Source organism: Coregonus clupeaformis, chromosome 40 (genome assembly GCF_020615455.1).
Source record: "Coregonus clupeaformis isolate EN_2021a chromosome 40, ASM2061545v1, whole genome shotgun sequence".
In the NCBI taxonomy this organism is placed as follows: domain Eukaryota; kingdom Metazoa; phylum Chordata; class Actinopteri; order Salmoniformes; family Salmonidae; genus Coregonus; species Coregonus clupeaformis.
The window spans coordinates 6,201,329-6,226,029 of NC_059231.1; the positions used below are offsets into that span (position 1 = coordinate 6,201,329).

At 45.3% G+C, this 24,701-nt stretch overlaps 1 protein-coding gene across 2 annotated transcripts in view; it reads left to right on the forward strand.

The window, feature by feature from the left end:
• The window catches only part of LOC121555173 (tyrosine-protein phosphatase non-receptor type 4), a 107,674-nt gene that overhangs the window by 27,985 nt on the left and 54,988 nt on the right, over window positions 1–24,701 (forward strand). For both annotated transcript variants that reach the window (XM_041868999.2, XM_041869000.2), the window contains exon 2: window positions 19,979–20,133. In XM_041868999.2, coding sequence (XP_041724933.1) covers window positions 19,996–20,133 — 138 coding nt within the window. In that variant the 5' untranslated portion in view covers window positions 19,979–19,995. The remainder of the gene's footprint in view (window positions 1–19,978; window positions 20,134–24,701) is intronic.

The following is a 24,701-nucleotide window of genomic DNA, read 5'->3' on the forward strand; positions in this document are numbered from 1 at the left end:
AAGTGGTAGCTTCCTTCCTGAGAATTGTATGCATAAATATCCCCTAAAAATAACCAATCTGTCAGAATTTGTGTTTGAGGAGGAAGTGGATAGCTAGGCCCCCCTACACCCGTTTTTAAAGAGTGGTTGGTTTGAGAGAATTTTCAGATGAATCTGTAATCTCGTACATCATTCAGAGGGGAAATGTTAGAGTAGCACAATGGCAGGGCAACCTAGCGAGAGCTACATTCTACATCAGTAGAAACACTCATCAGCTAAATATGCTGCTGGGCCTGTTAGGTCACATTCTCAGACCAGACACAAGCGCACACACACACACACAGTTTTGTATTGCTGTCCTTGTGTGAGGACCAAATAATTAATTCCCATCCAAAATCATATTTTCCCTAACCCTAAATCCAACCATAACCCTACCCTTAAACCTTACCTTAACCCTAAAACTATACCTAACCCTAACCTTAATTCTAACCCTAAACCTAATTGTAACCTGAACCCCTAAGCCTAAAATTAAAAAACTAAATCATTGTGGGGACCGGCAAAATGTCCCCACATGTCCGGATTGTCTTTGTTTTACTATCCTTGTGAGGACTTCTGGTACCCACAAAGATAGTTAAACAACAGCACACACACACAGTGTTTTCAGTGTGACACCCCATCAAAGGCACTACACCTCTCCAAGGTGATCATGTGTGCAACTGACAATACATTTGTATGCCTTCTATAAACAGCTGTTGTGTGTGTGTGAACTCAGTTGAAGATTTTAGGCAGAAAAAGGCTCATGCCAGTTAGAATGGAAACAGATAAAGTAGGCCTATGTGGTTTCTCAGATGACCAACGTTTCCTCTTTCAGAGACCGAGAGAGAGGGAGGGGATTCCACACTGACACCATTTTAATTTCCACTCTTCTTCCCTCTCCATGGGTCAGAGCATGATTAGCAAGAAGACTGAGCAGAGCGTTGTTAAACTGGAATTGAAAGCTAATGGCACATCTGAATGTGCTAATAAAGACCTTGTCTGAAAAGGATTAGGCAGAATTCAAATGGCAGTTTTCTTATATAATTGGAGTTTCCCTTCCCCAGAATCTCCAACACATCTGATCACGCCAGTGTGATTCTAGGAAATGGGCACATGTCACAACTGACCGATATGTACCAAACTGACTGACAGCAGTTGCTGGTCAGTTCCTGTCCAAATGCCAAGAGCCTTTTCCAAACTTTCTCACGCTTTTCTATCTGACCAATACTATTAACAAGACAAGTCAATATCTATGGTTGTGAGTTAGGACTTACTAACACATGCCTTGACAGACAGACGACCTGACATATGCCTTGGCAGTGTTCTTAGCAACACAGCCTGAAGAACAGAGGGTCACCTGTGTGTCAGTAATTCACTCTACCCACACTCCACCAGGATCCTCTCTGTTTTAAAACTTGGAAGTCACACAGAGCCCACAGAGGAAGTGTTTGTGTCCAAGTCTATGAGATGCATCGGAAACTAGCCGTAAAGAATTCCTAAGGGCTAACTTCCTCCCAGACTATTAGCTATCTCCAGCAGCCTGAGCTAGGGCCTTTTACAGCTCCTCTAATGAACAGAGGCTGATTCACTTACAGCCTATCGATCTCCCTGGAACTCCCTAGCTGGTTCCCCCTGCCTCATCCTGCATGTTGCCACACCTCCCATCCCCTCCGGTGCTAGCCGACTGTAAGCTGCCCGGCCGTTAGTTGCCCATCAGGGCAGGTATGATGGCTCTAGTTGGCTCCATTGTTGGCCATAAGCGGGTTGCAGGAGCAGCAGGGGGTCCACTCCATGGCGCACCTGGCTTCCCCACCGCGACAGCTGCCGGGCAGGAAGGTGCAAGGTCGAGGTGGATGCGGGTGGATATTCACTGCGTGATCAGAACACGACCCCCTAACGTTTAAATCTGCTAACTTAAGCAGAAAACAATCTGGGGAATGTGCTGCTTTAATCAAATGTATGTTTCTGTTTCTCTTTCTGGAAGTCCTGAGTCTAGTGCAACGGGAAAGAGAGGGTCTCTTGTTTTGAACCGAGCCCACTGAATGATGTTGTGTAACCAGTTCCCGCTCTCACAGCACTGTAAATTTTTTAATATACATCTTAGTCATTTAGCAGACGCTCTTATCCAGAGCGACTTACAGTTAGTGAGTGCATACATTTTCATACTGTACTGTACTGGATGACTGATCAAATGTTAAACATGCCTCGCTTTAGTAAGTTACGTGGTTTTAATAAGTGAATCGTAATGTATTTTGAATTGACCAATAAGCTGTATTATTCGACTGTAGGCTAGGGCTATATCTGTACCAGTTTATATGTGTGACAGAGACTCATGAGGACACAGGCCTTCTGGGGGCACAGACGTCATAATGCTTAAAGTTGAGGAAATAAGTCTGCTGTCAACAACTGAATCTCAGCTGAGATATTCAAAGGCTTCCTGAGGTTAACATCATTTCAGCACCCTTGTAAGATCAGGGGATATTGACGCTCCAACTGTACCAAACATCAATGTAAAGGGGCAAAGGCTTCACATCTACATCCTCAACCTTATTTAATCAAGTTACAAGATAATGTAGATCTTTGACATGCCCAGCGTGCTTAGGCTTTGACATCTGCACAGTTCATACAGTAGCTTTACAGAAGCACAGTTGGGGTGGGTGAGGGGTCGGATGGGCCAGGGGTGGTCGGATGGGCCAGGGGTGGTCGGATGGGCCGGGGGTGGTCGGATGGGCCAGGGGTGGTCGGATGGGCCGGGGGTGGCCGAGGGGTTGGGGGGGCCGGGCGGTGCGACACACAAGGCCAGCCCAACCCCATAGATGCAGTAAAGAGGTCAATCGAACTCGACCAAAACAATGGAATTGCCATGGAAACGCGTGGGGGAAAGGCCATGAGGGAAAGATCCCGAGTCTCCTCATTGCCCTCCAGCTAAGTATGTCTACATTTAGGATATTGTTTATGTGTATTTCACACTATATTGAGGTAAACATTTTAATATAATGCTTTTATGGATGTCAACCCCAATACATGCTCATGTCATCGTTACCAATCAACTGCATTACAGTTAAAAACGAATTTGACTACCACCACCGATTTCTGTGCTAGCTATGCTAACCATCTTATACGAACAGGAGTTAGCATTTAGCAGTCACTTCTTCTAAACCTGAAAAGGGAGAACTTCTAAATGTTATGCAGTTAAAACATCCACATTTATCCAAATCGGACTTAAGTAACCACATTGTGGACCTGTTACAATACATAAATCATGACGGATTTGACGAATATCCCCTTTGTTAGATCAGATTTGTTGAATGTGCACCAATCTGGTCAATGGGACGTCTGTGTTCCATTGACTCCTTTACCACATCTATGGCCGCCGCTCGGCTCTGCTCGTCTCCGCTAGCTGACCTTTGAGCACTGTTTGTGTGCTCAGAATACGTTAAAGCTGATGTTCTTGGAAAGGACTGAAACTCTCCCCCTGCCCCCCTAAACTATCCCCAGGCCTCCACCCCCTGTGGGCCGCTGGCCACTCAGCTATGAATGGCCTTGAGAGATTGAATGGTTTCTCAGAGGAGTTGATTATTGTAATTTACATAATGGCCTTGCTCTGGAGTGACAGGCAGAGTTGAGGCTGAAAGAGAAAAGAGCACAAACACAAAACATTTCCCCACAGTGGGAGCAGGAGAAGAGAAGGGGGGCGCGGAATAAGAAAAAGAGGAGGGGGAGGGGATGGAAGAGAGATTGGAGACAGGGAGAGCACAACACAACTCAAAAAGTGCTATTTATGGGATTGTATGAAATGTATATTTTGTTGAGGGTCTGAGATGATAGCTGTCCGGGACAAATGGTACTTGCTCACTGGGTCTGAGAGACTGAAAAACAGCTTCTATCTCAAAGCCATCAGACTGTTAAATAGTTAAATAGACATTTAAATAGTCACCACTAGCCGGCCTCCGCCCAGTACCCTGACCTGAACAATGATTTTACTGAGTTACAGTTCATATAAGGAAATCAGTCAATTGAAATAAGTCAATTAGGCCCTAATCTATGGATTTCACATGACTGGGAATACAGATATGCATGTGTTGGTCACAGATACCATAAAAAAAGGTAGGGGCGTGGATCAGAAAACCAGTCAGTATCTGGTGTGACCACCATTTGCCTTATGCAAACTCACATAGAGTTGACCAGGCTGTCGATTGTGGCTTGTAGAATGTTGTCCCACTCTTCAATGGCTGTGCGAAGTTGCTGGATATTGGCAGGAACTGGAACACGGTGTCGTACACGTCGATCCAGAGCATCCCAAATATGCTCAATGTGTGACATGTCTAGGGAGTATGCAGGCCATGGAAGAACTGGGACATTTTCAGCTTCCATGAATTGTGTACAGATCCTTGTGACGTGGGGCCGACCTTGCATTATCATGGTGAAACATGAGGTGATGGCAGCGGATGAATGGCACGACAATGGGCCTCAGGATCTCGTCACGGTATCTCTGTGCATTCAAATTGCCATCGATAAAATGCAATTGTGTTCGTTGTCCATAGCTTATGCCTGCCCATACCATAACCCCACCGCCACCATGGGGCACTCTGTTCACAACGTTGACATCAGCAAACCACAGATGAGCTTCCCTGAGACGGTTTCTGACAGTTTGTGCTGAAATTCTTTGGTTGTAAAAAAAAAAACACAGTTTCATCAGCTGTCCGGGTGGCTGGTCTCAGACGATCCTGCAGATGAAGAAGCCGGATGTGGAGGTCCTGGGCTGGTGTGGTTATACGTGGTTTGCAGTTGTGAGGCCGGTTGGAGGTACTGCCAAATTTTCTAAAATGACGTTGGAGGCGGCTTATGGTAGAGAAATTAACATTCAATTCTCTAGCAACAGCTCTGGTGGACATTCCTGCAGTCAGAATGCCAATTGCATTCTCCCTCAACTTGAGACATCTGTGGCGTTGTTGTGTGACAAAACTGCACATTTTAGAGTGGCCTTATATTGTTCCCAGCACAAGATGCACCTGTGTAACGATCATGCTGTTTAATCAGCTTCTTGATATGCCACACCTGTCAGATGGCTGGATTATTTTAGCAAAGGAGAAATGCTCTGTAACAGGGATGTAAACAAATTTGTGCACAACATTTGAGAGAAATAAGCTTTTTGTGAGTATGGAACATATCTGGGATCTTTTATTTCAGCTCATGAAACATGGGACCATCACTTTACATGTTGCATTTATATTTTTATTCAGTATACATAGTCATGGAACACTGGTCACTTTAATAATGTTTATATACTGTTTTACCCACTTGTGTAAATACTGTATTCTAATCAAGGTCTATTGTATTTACCTATTGCTGGACATATACTATTCTATCCTACATATTCTCTCTCTATATATATATATACTACCAGTCAAAAGTTTGGCCACATCTACTCATTCAAGGGTTTTTCTTTATTTTTACTATTTTTTACATTGTATAATAATAGTGAAGACATCAAAACTATAAAATAACACATATGGAATAATGTAGTAAACAAAATAGTGTTAAACAAATCAAAATATATTTTATATTTGAGATTCTTCAAATAGCCACCCTTTGCCTTGATGACAGCTTTGCACACTCTTGGCATTCTCTCAACCAACTTCATGAGATAGTCACCTGGAATGCATTTCAATGACCCAACACACCTCCAGGCTGTGTAAGTGCTATTTTACCAAGAAGGAGATTGATGGAGTGCTGCATCAGATGACCTGGCCTCCACAATCCCCCGACCTCAACCCAATTGAGATGGTTTGGGATGAGTCGGAAGGCAGAATGAAGGAAAAGCAGCCAACAAGTGCTAAGCATATGTGGGGACTCCTTCAAGAATGTTGGAAAAGCGTTCCAGGTGAAGCTGGTTGAGAGAATGCCAAGAGTGTGCAAAGCTGTCATCAAGGCAAAGGGTGGCTATTTGAATAATCTCAAATTGTTTAACACCTTTTTGGTTACTACATGATTCCATATGTGTTATTTCATAGTTTTGATGTCTTCACTATTATTCTACAATGTAAAAATAAAGAAAAACCCTTGAATGAGTAGGTGTGTCCAAACCTTTGACTGGTACTGTATATATTTATAGTCCTGACTCTGGCATTGCTAATATTTCTATATTTCTTAATTCTTTAACTTTTTAGATTTACTTGTATTGTTAGATATTACTGCAATGTTGGAGCTACACCCGCAATAACATCTGCTAAATGTGTATCCGACCAATAAAATTTGAAATTGCTTTATTGTAGCTTTGTGCTGTCACAATGTCTCTTCACTAACCTTATTCTCATAGATTTAATGAAACAATTTAGACAAGTCTCCTGAGATTCTTCTGGGCTTTTCTAATATCCTCTAATCTGCACTCCTTTTCCCTTTATAGTACACTAGTTTCGACCAGAGGCCTATTTGGGACACAACCTCAGGCTTAGGAGGACAGTCACAGTGCAGATTAGAGGATATTAGAAAAGCCCAGAAGAATGTCAGGAGATCTCTCCTTCCTGCCCCAGTAAGGTGCTGTAGTGTAGTTTCCGCTGGCCACTGAGAGAAACAGGTGATCCAATCCAGATGTCGAGACTAGAGCATGTCTTTATCTTCTTCATGTGGGCTGATAGGGAAAGACTGCTGGTGAGCGTCGTTGTGAGATGACCTTCAAATAAAATGGTTGTAGAAATATGCTGCCAACAGAGCCCTATATATTTTTTTGAAGGGTAGTAGCTAGCTTTCACGAGGCACATAATTGGCAAAGCACAAGGATCAGAAGCAGTGAGTCATTCATTAGATAGCAGCTACAGTAGAAAGGGACGAGTTACTATGGGGAATCCCTGCCAAGATCCACCAAGGTCGAAAGCTAGTGTGTGTGACAACTCATGCACAACAATACAATTAAGAATAGAGAGGCTTGTTTAAGAAAACAAACAGGGGAGACTACCGTTCCTAGCTTGATCAGTAGAAGAAAAAGCAACACTACAGGTTTGCTGTACTAGTATCTAGGACAGTACAGAGAATGGGCACACAGACAGACAACAGAGTGGGATGAAAGAATGCTTACTTTTTAGAGGGGGTGTTTAGGGGTTGTGGGTAGCATTTCACATTTCTAGACAGTTGGACACCACCCATTGTGTTCAATGCCTAATAATAGGACCATGCAGTGTCTGTAGGGCAGCAAAGCTTCTGTTTGTGGCTGTAAAGATAATCTCCATGTCCTCACTCTACCGCAAGCTTTCCTGGACTAAGGAGACACACTCTTCCCCTGGCTGCAAATCGAATGAATGATCACTGACTGACTGACTGTATCTCACTCAATGTCTCTCCAATACATACGTTAGGCTTATTCTATAGGCTGGTGTAAGCACCATTCAACACCAGTTGCACCATAAACTGGAGAGATCACTGTTACACTTAATTTGATTTGGGCAAAGAGATAGGTTAGATAAAAAAACTGAGCATATAAGCTGAAGAATGTGGTGAAGAATGACAGCACAAACTCCTAGTCGTAGCCGTGTTTGTGGTGAAGAATGACAGCACAAACTCCTAGTCGTAGCCGTGTTTGTGGTGAAGATTGACAACACAAACTCCTAGTCGTAGCCGTGTTTGTGGTGAAGAATGACAGCACAAACTCCTAGTCGTAGCTGTGTTTGTGGTGAAGAATGACAGCGCAAACTCCTAGTCGTAGCTGTGTTTGTGGTGAAGAATGACAGCACAAACTCCTAGTCGTAGCTGTGTTTGTGGTGAAGAATGACAGCGCAAACTCCTAGTCGTAGCTGTGTTTGTGGTGAAGAATGACAGCACAAACTCCTAGTCGTAGCTGTGTTTGTGGTGAAGAATGACAACACAAACTCCTTGTCGTAGCTGTGTTTGTGGTGAAGAATGACAACAAACTCCTAGTCGTAGCTGTGTTTGTGGTGAAGAATGACAACACAAACTCCTAGTCGTAGCTGTGTTTGTGGTGAAGAATGACAACACAAACTCCTAGTCGTAGCTGTGTTTGTGGTGAAGAATGACAACACAAACTCCTTGTCGTAGCTGTGTTTGTGGTGAAGAATGACAACAAACTCCTAGTCGTAGCTGTGTTTGTGGTGAAGAATGACAGCACAAACTCCTAGTCGTAGCTGTGTTTGTGGTGAAGAATGACAACACAAACTCCTAGTCGTAGCTGTGTTTGTGGTGAAGAATGACAACAAACTCCTAGTCGTAGCTGTGTTTGTGGTGAAGAATGACAACACAAACTCCTAGTCGTAGCTGTGTTTGTGGTGAAGGTAAGCAGTTTGTTTCCTGCTCATTGTTTTTTGAGGACATTCAGCAACACTGTTGACCTTGAGCATATTGAGCCGCTGTCATCACATATTACGAAACATCTTGAACGGAAACATAAATATCCCGGTGGTGTCTACTGAAGAAGATTTGATTTGATTTGCTAAAGGGAAAAGGAATGCAATGTGGGACACAACTTGAGTATTTGATGTGAGGACACATACCTTTCCTGTGGCCCTAGCAGTGCAGAGGGGTTTGGCTGGGCTGGGCTGTTGATAGTAGAGGCAGAGGGGTTTGGCCAGGCTGGGCTGTTGATAGTAGAGAGGCAGAGGGGTTTGGCTGGGCTGGGCTGTTGATAGTAGAGAGGCAGAGGGGTTTGGCTGGGCTGTTGATAGTAGAGAGGCAGAGGGGTTTGGCTGGGCTGTTGATAGTAGAGAGACAGAGGGGTTTGGCTGGGCTGTTGATAGTAGAGAGGCAGAGGGGTTTGGCTGGGCTGTTGATAGTAGAGAGGCAGAGGGGTTTGGCTGGGCTGTTGATAGTAGAGAGACAGAGGGGTTTGGCTGGGCTGTTGATAGTAGAGGCAGAGGGGTTTGGCTGGGCTGTTGATAGTAGAGAGACAGAGGGGTTTGGCTGGGCTGTTGATAGTAGAGGCAGAGGGGTTTGGCTGGGCTGTTGATAGTAGAGAGACAGAGGGGTTTGGCCAGGCTGGGCTGTTGATAGTAGAGGCAGAGGGGTTTGGCTGGGCTGTTGATAGTAGAGAGACAGAGGGGTTTGGCCAGGCTGGGCTGTTGATAGTAGAGAGGCAGAGGGGTTTGGCTGGGCTGTTGATAGTAGAGAGACAGAGGGGTTTGGCCAGGCTGGGCTGTTGATAGTAGAGAGGCAGAGGGGTTTGGCTGGGCTGTTGATAGTAGAGAGGCAGAGGGGTTTGGCTGGGCTGTTGATAGTAGAGAGGCAGAGGGGTTTGGCTGGGCTGTTGATAGTAGAGGCAGAGGGGTTTGGCTGGGCTGTTGATAGTAGAGAGGCAGAGGGGTTTGGCTGGGCTGTTGATAGTAGAGGCAGAGGGGTTTGGCTGGGCTGTTGATAGTAGAGGCAGAGGGGTTTGGCTGGGCTGTTGATAGTAGAGGCAGAGGGGTTTGGCTGGGCTGTTGATAGTAGAGGCAGAGGGGTTTGGCTGGGCTGTTGATAGTAGAGGCAGAGGGGTTTGGCTGGGCTGTTGATAGTAGAGAGGCAGAGGGGTTTGGCTGGGCTGTTGATAATAGAGGCAGAGGGGTTTGGCTGGGCTGTTGATAGTAGAGAGGCAGAGGGGTTTGGCTGGGCTGTTGATAGTAGAGAGGCAGAGGGGTTTGGCCAGGCTGGGCTGTTGATAGTAGAGAGACAGAGGGGTTTGGCTGGGCTGTTGATAGTAGAGAGGCAGAGGGCTTTGGCTGGGCTGTTGATAGTAGAGAGGCAGAGGGGTTTGGCTGGGCTGTTGATAGTAGAGAGGCAGAGGGGTTTGGCCAGGCTGGGCTGTTGATAGTAGAGGCAGAGGGGTTTGGCTGGGCTGTTGATAGTAGAGAGACAGAGGGGTTTGGCTGGGCTGTTGATAGTAGAGAGGCAGATGGGTTTGGCTGGGCTGTTGATAGTAGAGGCAGAGGGGTTTGGCTGGGCTGTTGATAGTAGAGAGGCAGAGGGGTTTGGCCAGGCTGGGCTGTTGATAGTAGAGGCAGAGGGGTTTGGCTGGGCTGTTGATAGTAGAGAGGCAGAGGGGTTTGGCTGGGCTGTTGATAGTAGAGAGGCAGATGGGTTTGGCTGGGCTGTTGATAGTAGAGGCAGAGGGGTTTGGCTGGGCTGTTGATAGTAGAGAGGCAGAGGGGTTTGGCTGGGCTGTTGATAGTAGAGAGACAGAGGGGTTTTGCTGGGCTGTTGATAGTAGAGAGACAGAGGGGTTTGGCTGGCCTGTTGATAGGAGAGAGACAGAGGGGTTTGGCTGGGCTGTTGATAGTAGAGAGACAGAGGGGTTTGGCTGGGCTGCTGATAGTAGAGAGGCAGAGGGGTTTGGCTGGGCTGTTGATAGTAGAGGCAGAGGGGTTTGGCTGGGCTGTTGATAGTAGAGGCAGAGGGGTTTGGCTGGGCTGTTGACAGTAGAGGCAGAGGGGTTTGGCTGGGCTGTTGATAGTAGAGAGACAGAGGGGTTTGGCTGGGCTGTTGACAGTAGAGGCAGAGGGGTTTGGCTGGGCTGTTGATAGTAGAGAGACAGAGGGGTTTGGCTGGGCTGTTGATAGTAGAGAGGCAGATGGGTTTGGCTGGGCTGTTGATAGTAGAGGCAGAGGGGTTTGGCTGGGCTGTTGATAGTAGAGAGGCAGAGGGGTTTGGCTGGGCTGGGCTGTTGATAGTAGAGAGGCAGAGGGGTTTGGCTGGGCTGTTGATAGTAGAGGCAGAGGGGTTTGGCTGGGCTGTTGATAGTAGAGAGGCAGAGGGGTTTGGCTGGGCTGTTGATAGTAGAGAGACAGAGGGGTTTGGCTGGGCTGTTGATAGTAGAGAGGCAGAGGGGTTTGGCTGGGCTGTTGATAGTAGAGAGGCAGAGGGGTTTGGCTGGGCTGTTGATAGTAGAGAGACAGAGGGGTTTGGCTGGGCTGTTGATAGTAGAGGCAGAGGGGTTTGGCTGGGCTGTTGATAGTAGAGAGGCAGAGGGGTTTGGCTGGGCTGTTGATAGTAGAGAGGCAGAGGGGTTTGGCTGGGCTGTTGATAGTAGAGAGGCAGAGGGGTTTGGCTGGGCTGTTGATAGTAGAGAGGCAGAGGGGTTTGGCTGGGCTGTTGATAGTAGAGAGACAGAGGGGTTTGGCTGGGCTGTTGATAGTAGAGGCAGAGGGGTTTGGCTGGGCTGTTGATAGTAGAGAGGCAGAGGGGTTTGGCTGGGCTGTTGATAGTAGAGAGGCAGAGGGGTGAGGGGGAAGGACTAGGATGGAGGGGGGAGGATGGGAGACAGAAAGGCTGCTGGGCTGTCTGTGTTTGTAATAAGCCGAGAGCACAGGAGGAGCCCACCGGTGAGGGAAACACTGGGGTCAAGAGGCCTGCCACACACACACACACACACACACACTCGGCAGCCCAGGCCCAGTGTTTGGAAGCTCTGCTTACTGGAGGAAGCAATAATGGAAGCATGCTTCCGGAGGGCTGAGCGGCCGGCCGTCCTGTTGCCTGACAGAGCGCTAACTCACTTGGCTTTGCTTTGTCCTCCTCTCATTGGGAAGGGATGTGGAGAAGACAAGCCTCAGCTGTGGGGCCTCACATGTTGAGCATCAGTGAACAGCGTCATAGTACACACACACACACACACACACACACACACACCACAGCTTTAGATTTAGAAATGAAACCCTTTGGGCCTCCCGAGTGGCGCAGTGGTCTAAGGCACTGCATCGCAGTGGTAGAGGCGTCACTACAGACCCGGTTTTAATCCCGGGTTGTATCACAACCGGCCGTGATCGGGATTCCCATAGGGCGGCACACAATTGGCCCAGCGTCGTCCGGGTTTGGGGAGGGTTTGGCCGGGGGGGCTTTACTTGGCTCATCGTGCTCTAGCAACTCCTTGTGGGGGGCCGGGCGCCTGCAGGCTAACCTCGGTCATCAGGTGAACGGTGTTTCCTCTGACACATTGGTGCAGCTGGCTTCTGGGTTGAGCGGGCAGGTGTTAAGAAGTGCGGTTTGGCGGGTCATGTTTCGGAGTACGCATGACTCGATCTTCGCCTCCCGAGCCCGTTGGGGAGTTGCAGCGATGAGACAAGATTGAAATTGGGGAGAAAAAGGGGGTAAAAAAAATAGTATATATACAGTTGAAGTCGGAAGTTTACTTACACCTTAGCCAAATACATTTAAACTCAGTTTTTCACAATTCCTGACATTTAATCCTAGTAAAAAGTATCTGTCTTAGGTCAGTTAGGATCACCACTTTATTTTAAGAATGTGAAATGTCAGAATAATAGAGAATTATTTATTTCAGCTTTTATTTCTTTCATCACATTCCCAGTGGGTCAGAAGTTTACATACACTCAATTAGTATTTGGTAGCATTACCTTTAAATTGTTTAACTTGGGTCAAACGTTTCGGGTAGCCTTCCACAAGCTTCCCACAATAAGTTGGGTGAATTTTGGCCCATTCCTCCTGACAGAGCTGGTGTAACTGAGTCAGGTTTGTAGGCCTCCTTGCTCGCACACGCTTTTTCAGTTCTGCCCACACATTTTCTATAGGATTGAGGTCAGGGCTTTGTGATGGCCATTCCAATACCTTGACTTTGTTGTCCTTAAGCCATTTTGCCACAACTTTGGAAGTATGGTTGGGGTCATTGTCCATTTGGAAGACCCATTTGCGACCAAGCTTTAACTTCAATATATCCACATCATTTTCCGTCCTCATGATGCCATCTATTTTGTGAAGTGCACCAGTCCCTCCTGCAGCAAAGCACCCCCACAGCATGATGCTGCCACCCCCGTGCTTCACGGTTGGGATGGTGTTCTTCGGCTTGCAAGTTCCCCCTTTTTCCTCCAAACATAACGATGGTCATTATGGTCAAACAGTTCTATTTTTGTTTCATCAGACCAGAGGACATTTCTCCAAAAAGTACGATCTTTGTCCCCATGTGCAGTTGCAAACCGTAGTCTGGCTTTTTTATGGTGGTTTTGGAGCAGTGGCTTCTTCCTTGCTCAGTGGCCTTTCAGGATATAGATACTTTTGTACCTGTTTCCTCCAGCATCTTCACAAGGTCCTTTGCTGTTGTTCTGGGATTGATTTGCACTTTTCGCACCAAAGTACGTTCATCTCTAGGTCCTTCCTGAGCGGTATGACGGGTGCGTGGTCCCATGGTGTTTATACTTGCGGACTATTGTTTGTACAGATGAACGTGGTACCTTAAGGCATTTGGAAATTGCTCCCAAGGATGAACCAGATTTGTGGAGGTCTACAAAAAAAAATTTCTGAGGTCTTGGCTGATTTCTTTTGATTTTCCCATGATGTCAAGCAAAGAGGCACTGGGTTTGAAGGGAGGCCTTGAAATACATCCACAGGTACACCTCCAATTGACTCAAATTATGTCAATTAGCATATCAGAAGCTTCTAAAGCCATGACATTTTTTTCTGGAATTTTCCAAGCTGTTTAAAGGCACAGTCAACTTAGTGTATGTAAACTTCTGACCCACTGGAATTGTGATACAGTGAATTATAAGTGAAATAATCTGTCTGTAAACAATTGTTGGAAAACATTTCTTTAAGAAGCCCTCCTGTTCTCCACTCATTACCTGTATTAACTGCACCTGTTTGAACTCGTTACCTGTATAAACGATACCTGTCCACACACTCAATCAAACAGACTCCAACCTCTCCACAATGGCCAAGACCAGAGAGCTGTGTAAGGACATCAGGGATAAAATTGTAGACCTGCACAAGGCTGGGATGGGCTACAGGACAATAGGCAAGCAGCTTGGTGAGAAGGCAACAACTGTTGGCGCAATTATTAGAAAATGGAAGATGTTCAAGAGGACGGTCAATCACCCTCGGTCTGGGGCTCCATGCAAGATCTCACCTCGTGGGGCATCAATGATCATGAGGAAGGTGAGGGATCAGCCCAGAACTACACGGCAGGACCTGGTCAATGACCTGAAGAGTTGAACTGTGAAGTGTCTCTCACAGTTGAAGTGTTCCTATGATAAAAATTACAGACCTCTACATGCTTTGTAAGTAGGAAAACCTGCAAAATCGGCACTGTATCAAATTCTTGTTCTCCCCACTGTGTATATATACACTGCTCAAAAAAATAAAGGGAACACTTAAACAACACAATGTAACTCCAAGTCAATCACACTTCTGTGAAATCAAACTGTCCACTTAGGAAGCAACACTGATTGACAATAAATTTCACATGCTGTTGTGCAAATGGAATAGACAACAGGTGGAAATTATAGGCAATTAGCAAGACACCCCCAATAAAGGACTGGTTTTGCAGGTGGTGACCACAGACCACTTCTCAGTTCCTATGCTTCCTGGCTGATGTTTTGGTCACTTTTGAATGCTGGCGGTGCTTTCACTCTAGTGGTAGCATGAGACGGAGTCTACAACCCACACAAGTGGCTCAGGTAGTGCAGCTCATCCAGGATGGCACATCATTGCGAGCTGTGGCAAGAAGGTTTGCTGTGTCTGTCAGCGTAGTGTCCAGAGCATGGAGGCGCTACCAGGAGACAGGCCAGTACATCAGGAGACGTGGAGGAGGCCGTAGGAGGGCAACAACCCAGCAGCAGGACTGCTACCTCCGCCTTTGTGCAAGGAGGAGCAGGAGGAGCACTGCCAGAGCCCTGCAAAATGACCTCCAGCAGGCCACAAATGTGCATGTGTCTGCTCAAACGGTCAGAAACAGACTCCATGAGGGTGGTATGAGGGCCCGACGTCCACAGGTGGGGGTTGTGCTTACAGCCCAACACCGTGCAGGACGTTTGGCATTTGCCAGAGAACACCAAGATTGGCAAATTCGCCACTGGCGCCCTGTGCTCTTCACAGATGAAAGCAGGTTCACACTGAGCACATGTGACAGACGTGACAGAGTCTGGAGACGCCGTGGAGAACGTTCTGCTGCCTGCAACATCCTCCAGCATGACCGGTTTGGCGGTGGGTCAGTCATGGTGTGGGGTGGCATTGCTTTGGGGGGCCGCACAGCCCTCCATGTGCTCTCCAGAGGTAGCCTGACTGCCATTAGGTACCGAGATGAGATCCTCAGACCCCTTGTGAGACCATATGCTGGTGCGGTTGGCCCTGTGTTCCTCCTAATGCAAGACAATGCTAGACCTCATGTGGCTGGAGTGTGTCAGCAGTTCCTGCAAGAGGAAAGCATTGATGCTATGGACTGGCCCGCCCATTCCCCAGACCTGAATCCAATTTAGCACATCTGGGACATCATGTCTCGCTCCATCCACCAACGCCACGTTGCACCACAGACTGTCCAGGAGTTGGCGGATGCTTTAGTCCAGGTCTGGGAGGAGATCCCTCAGGAGACCATCCGCCACCTCATCAGGAGCATGCCCAGGCATTGTAGGGAGGTCATACAGGCACGTGGAGGCCACACACACTACTGAGCCTCATTTTGACTTGTTTTAAGGACATTACATCAAAGTTGGATCAGCCTGTAGTGTGGTTTTCCACTTTAATTTTGAGGGTGACTCCAAATCCAGACCTCCATGGGTTGATACATTTGATATCCATTGATAATTTTTGTGTGATTTTGTTGTCAGCACATTCAACTATGTAAAGAAAAAAGTATTTAATAAGATTATTTCATTCATTCAGATCTAGGATGTGTTGTTTAAGTGTTCCCTTTATTTTTTTGAGCAGTGTATATATATTTACACATACATGAAACCCTTTGAGGAAAGTGTGTGACGTATTTGGGATACAGTTTTTATATGATCGCCGTCAGTTTGCTCGATCTATTTACATCTGGTAACCTTTGTGTGACAGTGCTTCAGACACTACATTGCTTGGATGATAATAAAACAGGACAGTTCTTTGGCTCATGGTCATCCTTGGCTCCACGGCCCAGCTGAAAGGAACAGCTCGTAGCTGTGTGTCACTGAGCCGCAGCAAGGGTGCTTCCACATGAATTGACTTCATCTCCACTCGCTGCTCGGCGTACACGCGCCATCCACCTGATGTAGAGGCTAACATGTCTGACTGTATGACACCACTGTTATGAGGGCGGTCATGAAGATACAGCAGCTGTATTCTTCAGTCTCTCTGCCGGTCAAACAGAGATGACATGTTTCACATCGCTGTGACCACTTGTTAGACATCAGCTACAGTGAACATGATTCAACCTGACTCTGGGAGATATTCAAGATGCGATGTTTGAAAATGATTATTGTTTATATTATTATATACAGTGAGGGGGAAAAGGTATTTGATCCCCTGCTGATTTTGTACGTTTGCCCACTGACAAAGAAATGATCAGTCTAATTTTAATGGTAGGTTTATTTGAACAGTGAGAGACAGAATAACAACAAAATTATCCAGAAAAACGCATGTCAAAAATGTTATAAATTGATTTCCATTTTAATGAGGGAAATAAGTATTTGACCCCCTCTCAATCAGAAAGATTTCTGGCTCCCAGGTGTCTTTTATACAGGTAACGAGCTGAGATTAGGAGCACACTCTTAAAGGGAGTGCTCCTAATCTCAGCTTGTTACCTGTATAAAAGACACCTGTCCACAGAAGCAATCAATCAATCAGATTCCAAACTCTCCACCATGGCCAAGACCAAAGAGCTCTCCAAGGATGTCAGGGACAAGATTGTAGACCTACACAAGGCTGGAATGGGCTACAAGACCATCGCCAAGCAGCTTGGTGAGAAGGTGACAACAGTTGGTGCGATTATTCGCAAATGGAAGAAACACAAAAGTACTGTCACTCTCCCTCGGCCTGGGGCTCCATGCAAGATCTCATCTTGTGGAATTGCAATGATCATGAGAACGGCGAGGAATCAGCCCAGAACTACACAGGAGGATCTTGTCAATGATCTCAAGGCAGCTGGGACCATAGTCACCAAGAAAACAATTGGTAACACACTACGCCGTGAAGGACTGAAATCCTGCAGCGCCCGCAAGGTCCCCCTGCTCAAGAAAGCACATATACATGCCCGTCTGAGGTTTGCCAATGAACATCTGAATGATTCAGAGGAGAACTGGGTGAAAGTGTTGTGGTCAGATGAGACCAAAATCGAGCTCTTTGGCATCAACTCACCTTGTTTGGAGGAGGAGGAATGATGCCTATGACCCCAAGAACACCATCCCCACCGTCAAACATGGAGGTGGAAACATTATGCTTTGGGGGTGTTTTTCTGCTAAGGGGACGATGGACGGGCCCATGTACTGTCAAATCTTGGGTGAGAACCTCATTCCCTCAGCCAGGGCATTGAAAATGGGTCGTGGATGGGTATTCCAGCATGACAATGACCCAAAACACACGGCCAAGGCAACAAAGGAGTGGCTCAAGAAGAAGCACATTAAGGTCCTGGAGTGGCCTAGCCAGTCTCCAGACCTTAATCCCATAGAAAATCTGTGGAGGGAGCTGGAGGTTCAAGTTGCCAAACGTCAGCCTCGAAACCTTAATGACTTGGAGAAGATCTGCAAAGAGGAGTGGAACAAAATCCCTCCTGAGATGTGTGCAAACCTGGTGGCCAACTACAAGAAACGTCTGACCTCTGTGATTGCCAACAAGGGTTTTGCCACCAAGTACTAAGTCATGTTTTGCAGAGGGGTCAAATACTTATTTCCCTCATTAAAATGCAAATCAATTTATAACATTTTTGTCATGCGTTTTTCTGGATTCTTTTGTTGTTATTCTGTCTCTCACTGTTCAAATAAACCTACCATTAAAATTATAGACTGATCATGTCTTTGTCAGTGGGCAAACGTACAAAATCAGCAGGGGATCAAATACTTTTTTCCCTCACTGTACATGTGTATCATATCACATATTGCTCTTTCCATACAAAATGCGTGACTCGTGAGCCGTAATAAGTCATCCCCAGGGCCTTTCTTGAGACACTAATCTTTTTCCAAGTACTGTAGCCTGTCTCGTGTGCTAAGAGCATTAAACACAGCCCTGAAGATGTATTAATCAACTGTCCTTCAGACAATTCTCAGAACTGTCCAACTGTCCTTCAGACAATTCTCAGAACTGTCCAACTGTCCTTCAGACAATTCTCAGAACTGTCCAACTGTCCTTCAGACAATTCTCAGAACTGTCCAACTGTCCTTCAGACAATTCTCAGAACTGTCCAACTGTCCTTCAGACAATTCTCAGAACTGTCCAACTGTCCTTCAGACAATTCTCAGAACTGTCCAACTGTCCTTCAGACAATTCTCAGAACTGTCCAACTGTCCTTCAGACAATTCTCAGAACTGTCCAACTGTCCTTCAGACAATTCTCAGAACTGTCCAACTGTCCTTCAGACAATTCTCAGAACTGTCCAACTGTCCTTCAGACAATTCTCATATGACAGGCTAAAGACATCTGAGTAGTAGGACTAATGGACAATGTGGTATTCATATGGGCGAGCTGGCTTACTGTACCCCTTTGTGTGAGAGTTTACATTACCAGAATTACTAAGTACAGCAGGGCAGAAGGCAGCGTGTGTTCATTAAATAAGTACTGCTGTGACTCTCCACAGCATGCTGGAATTGGTCCCTTGGGTCCCCTGCTATGTCTGTGTTCAACTCAGCACTTCTGCACACACAGGCTGTCTTCTGCCATTCATCATTGGAAAGGCCTGTGATGTTTTGTGATAACTGCTCAGAAAGGCACAGGAAGCCTTCCATATGGATCCATCAGGTTTTAACTGCGGGGGCGTGACCTCCGTAGGTTAGGTTTTGTAGCCGATCCCTAGAGGGGTGATGCTGTGAAGACAGGGCTTTACCAACCAATGCAGTGTGTTGTGTGAGGATTCAATCAGGGAGTTTACTTATATTCTCCCCATTCAGCATGTAGGCTTGTCTGTACTCCCTATTCATTTTTCATTCTTGTCAGATGGAGCACTTGTTGCACCTTGTGCATGTGCAGGTTTGTTAGCTGAGTGCTGTCGTCAATAGTACTGTATAGTAAGGTTGGGCGGTATCCAGATTTACATACCATTCCTGTACCATACCGGGGTATACATATTACCGGCAGTGCACACAAAGGGCGCTATTTCTTTCCAAACTTAAAAATAAATTCAAATAATGTTAACAAATGCTAACTAATTACTAGCGGATGCTAGCTAAATACTAACAAGTGCAAGCGAACATAAACTAATTGCAAAGACAGACAACCCAGCTCATAAAGTTATACAACTATCTCAAAAGGCTACTCACAGTTTGCACAAAACAAATACTAGACAGCAGGGTTGTTTGTTCCAGGAGTGGATTGATTGTCTCCGCTGTAACCAAGAAGCTTGATCTTGCCACTTAGCTAACAAGTTAGCAAACCAAATGCATAGCTGGAGCCCTGAGCTAGAGACAATTTATTTGGCACTTAGTTATAAGCAGTGGCGTAGCACAACCCCCCGTGAGGAGGGAGAGCCCAGAGTTTTTAGTTGTTGTTGACGGTATTGAAAATCATACTGTGGTTATTTCAAAATGACCCTGGCATACGGTATATACATTATACCGCCCAAGCCTACTGTATAGTGAGGGAGACAGACTGCTGAGCCTCCATCTGATTCTGCTCTACAGCTTTCTGCCCTTTAAAGGTCCAATTATGCTGTTTTTATCTCAATATCAAATCATTTCTGGTTAGCAATTTTTCAAGCATGAATTTAGCTAGGACTGTCGAAGTGGCCTGAGTTGGGAAGGGAAAACTGAAAACTAGCTGCTATTGGCGGAGAGGTTTGGAATTTTCTTTCTTATTGTTCTATTAACTAATTTACCGCCTGGTGTTATTCCAACCTCCATAGTGTGGAAATGTATTCATATATAACACGTTTTGGACTGCAGTGGACCTTTAACTCTAAATGAAACGTTGTCCTGTAAAGTTTTTATTCCCAGAAGAATGCATTTCAGAACCGTCATTCTGTACGAGCGTTGACTGTTGCCAGACTAACTTGACTTGAAAAGATTTCACATGTCAACTCTATAGCGATCTCTCCATTAGCCTGGTTGTCACGGTCCGCTTCCTTTCTGTCTCTGTGTTGCAGACCCTGGTTGGACCGTAATGACCGCACGCTTCCGGTTGCCTGCTGGCAGATCTTACAATGTCCGGGCGTCGGAGCTGGCACGTGACAGGCAGCACACTGAGGTGGGCTGCAACATACTTCTCTTGGACAACACTGTCCAAGCCTTCAAAGTTAACGTAAGTATCACAACAAACTCTAGTATGTTAATGTTTACTTTTTCCACATTTTGTTGTTACATCCTGAATTTAGTGTCATTGGCCTACACATACAATACCCCATAATGTCAAAGTTGAATTATGTTTTTTGAAATGTTTACAAATTATTTAAAAATGAAAAGCTGAAATGTCTTGAGTCAATAAGTATTCAACCCCTTTCTTATGGCAAGCCTAAATACGAGTACACATTTGCTTAACAAGTCACATAATAAGTTGCATGCACTCACTCTGTGTACAATAATAGTGTTTAACATGATTTTTTTATGACTACCTCATCTCTGTACCCCATACATACAATTATCTGTAAGGTTCCTCAGTTGAGCAGTGAATTTCAAACACAGATGCATCTACAAAGACCAGGGAGGTTTTCCAATGCCTCGCAAAGAATGGCACCTATTGGTAGATGGGTAAAAATAAAAAGCAGACATTGAATATCCCTTTGAGCATGGTGAAGTTATTAATTACACTTTGGATGGTGTATCAATACACCCAGTCTCTACAAAGATACAGGCTTTCTTCCTAACTCAGTTGCCGGAGAGGAAGGAAAACGCTCAGGGATTTCACCATGATGCCAATGGTGACTTTAAAACAGAGTTTAATGGCTGTGATAGGACAACTGAGAATGGATCAACAAAATTGTAGTTACTCCACAATACTAACCTAATTGATAGTGAAAAGAAGTAAGCCTTTACAGAATAAAAATATTCCACAACATGCATTCTGTTTGCAACAAGGAACTAAAGTTAAACTGCAAAAAATTTGTCAAATGAACTTTGTCCTGAATACACCGTGTTGTGTTTGGGGCAAATACAACACACATCACTGAGTACCACTTTTCATATTTTCAAGCATGGATGTGGCTGCATCATGTTATGGGTATGCTTGTCATCGGCAAGGACTAGGGAGTTTTTTATTATAAAAAGACACAGATAGAGCTAGCACAAAATTCCTAGAGGAAAACCTGGTTCAGTCTGCTTTCCAGCAGACACTGGGAGACAAGTTCATCTTTCAGCAGGACAATAACCTAAAAAACAAGGACAAATATACAGTGCCTTCGGAAAGTATTCAGACCCCTTGACCTTTTCCACATTTTGTTACAGCCTTATTCTACAATGTATTAAATAAAACAAATTCCTCATCAATCTATACACAATACCCCATAATGACAAAGCGAAAACAGGTTTTTAGAAATGCTTGCAAATGTATATAAAAAAAAAAAACATACCTTATTTACGTAAGTATTCAGATCCTTTGCTATGGGACTCGAAATTGAGCTCAGGTGCATCCTGTTTCCATTGATCATCCATGAGATGTTTCTACAACTTGATTGGAGTCCACCTGTAGTAAATTCAATTGATTGGACATGATTTGGAAAGTCACACACCTGTCTATATAAGATCCCACAATTGACAGTGCATGTCAGAGCAAAAACCAAGCCATGAGGTCGAAGGAATTGTCTGTAGAGCTCCGAGACAGGATTGTGACGAGGCACAGATCTAGGGAAGGGTAGCAAAAAATGTCTGCAGCATTGAAGGTCCCCAAGAACACAGTGGCCTCCATCATTCTTAAATGGAAGAAATTTGGATCCACAAAGGCTCTTCCTAGAGCTGGCCGCTTGGCCAAACTCTCCCGCTTGGCCAATCGGGAGAGAAGGGCCTTGGTCAGGGAGGTGACCAAGAACCTGATGGTCACTCTGACAGAATTCCAGAGTTCCTCTGTGGAGATGGGAGAACCTTCCAGAAGGACAACCATCTCTGCAGCACTCCACCAATCAGGCCTTTATGGTAGAGTGCCACTCCTCAGTAAAAGGCACATGACAGCCCACTTGGAGTTTGGCAAAAGGCACCCAAAGACTCTCAGACCATGAGAAAAAAGATTATCCGGTCAGATGAAACCAAGATTCAACTCTATGGCCTGAATGCCAAGTGTCAAGTCTGGAGGAAACCTGGCACCATCCCTAGGGTGAAGCATGGTGGTGGCAGCATCATGCTGTGGGGATGTCTTTCAGCGGCAGGGACTGGGAGACTAGTCCGGATCGAGGGAAAGATGAACGAGAGATCCTTGATGAAAACCTGCTCCAGAGCGCTCAGGACCTCAGACTGGGGCGAAGGTTCACCTTCCAACAGGACAATGACCCTAAGCACACAGCCAAGACAATGCATGAGTGGCTTTGGGACAAGTTTCATGAATGTCCTTGAGTGGCCCAGCCAGAGCCCGGACTTGAACCCGATCGAACATCTCTGGAGAGACCTGAAAATAGCTGTGCAGCGACGCTCCACCATCCAACCTGATAGAGCTTGAGAGGATCTGCAGAGAACAATAGGAGAAACTCCCCAAATACAGGTGTGCCAAGCTTGTAGTGTCATACCCAAGAAGACTCAAGGCTGTAATTGCTGCCAAAGGTGCTTCAACAAAGTACTGAGTAAAGGGTCTGAATACTTATGTAAATGTAATTTTTCAGTTTTGTATTTTTAGTAAATGTGCAAACATTTCTACAAACCTGTTTTTGCTTTGTCATTATGGACTATTGTGTGTAGATTGATGAGGGGAAAAATTCAATGTAATACATTTTTGACAAAGGCTAACGTAATAAAATGTGGAAAAAGTCAAGGGGTCTGAATAGTTTCTGAATGCACTGGAGTTACTTACCAAGATGACATTGAATGTTCCTGAGTGGCCTAGTTACAGTTTTGACTTAAATCGGCTTGAAAATCTATGGCAAGAGTTGAAAATGGCTGTCTAGCAATGATCAACAACCAACTTGACAGAGCTTAAATCATTTTAAAAAGAATAATGTGCAAATATTGTACAAATATTGTGCAAAGCTCTTAGAGATTTACCCAGAAAGACTCACAGCTGTAATCACTGCCAAATGTGATTTAACGTATTGACTCAGGGGTTTGAATACTTATCTAATCAAGATATATTAGTGTTTTATTTTTCATAGATTCTTTACAAATGTTAGAATTTTTCTTCCACTTTGTCATTAAGAGTATTTTTTGGTGTAGATCGTTGACAAAATCTATTTTAATCCCACTTTGTAACACAACAAAATGTGGAAAAAGGGGTGTGAATACTTTCTGAAGGCACTGTATGTTCCTCCTGATCCATTGTAATGTGCTGTAACTCTTAACCATGTCTTAAGCACTATATGGCCATATCCCAGAGAAGCTTTTGGAATCAGTGGGATTTACTGCAGCCCTACTCTACACACCAACTCTGGCACTCCAACTGTTCAACACTGTCCTCTTTCAGGGCTATCTCTCTCCTAGAAGATACCAAGGACTGTAAGACCACAACATGTTGTAAATCTAAGATGGAAATGTCCCCCATCCATTCCTTCCATCCTCTGCAGGGTGGTGGGGGTTGAGGCATGGGCTGCAGCCCTAGCTCCTCTCACCGTGAAATGCCTGACATTCTTGCTCACATAGGAGCCTCCCTAAGGGCTGCCCATTCAAGTACATACTCGCTCACAGGCAGCGTCTTTCTAGCTAAACACACACACACACAGCAATTATGAATGAAAAAAATCAGTGTTCAGTGTCTTTATTGCAACACCAGTGTTTTCCTTCCTGATAGGGAGCAATCACTGCTTCTGCTAGGTTATTTGATCTTGAGGCAGCCAGCCAGTCACAGAATGTTTGCCACAGGACATTTGTTTTTTCTCTCCATGTTGCCATTGTTCAGAAAGAGGAAAAGCCTTCATCCGAGAAGTATAGCATGGTTAATTGAGCGTGTTCAGATGGCCACACAATCATATTCACTGTCAGTAGGAATATAAAAATGTGGGAATATGTGAATTATATTATTATGCAACTTCACTGAGTTGTAATGTTTTTCTGGTTGATACTGTATATATACTCCATCTGTTGCCACGGTAGCCCAGCTATAAAAGGAGCTCGTGACACTGATCTTGGCTCAGTAGCTAAATTAATCAAGCTCAACTTTCTTTCGATTTCCTTCCTCAGTTCTGTATCGATTTGTACTCTGCAGTTCCTGGAAAGCCAGACATCCCTGGTATAACAAGAGTTGGATTGATCAGATTTGGCCAAGCCTTGTCGCGACCTACATACCCTGACTGAACAGTTCCTCTGAATGTGAGCGGAAACTGAGAAGACAAGATGGAGTGTTGAGAAAGTAGGAAGGGAGGAGGAGTGAGGAGGATGAACGGGAGAGTAAGAAAGGACCTGAGTGGTTGTTGGTGTCAAAGACGAGTCACTAAATATTGTCATTCCTAGTCATATTTTTTGTCTGGATGTGGCTGGGGTGGGGAGAGGTAGTTGGTTTATGCTTGACTGAGCACAAATAGTGAGGTGTAGTGCTCAGTGATTAACCGACATTTCAAGGGGTTTTCCGGTACTAAACAACTAAGGTCGGTTCAATTACTTGAATTCCATTTCGTTTTTTGGGGGGGTCGAGCCCAACAAGCCATTTCTCTAGAGATAAATCAAATAATTCACTAGAGAAATCAACTCCAGAACTATGCGGGATGCTGGGCTGAAAGGAGTTTTCATTAAGCAAATATTCAA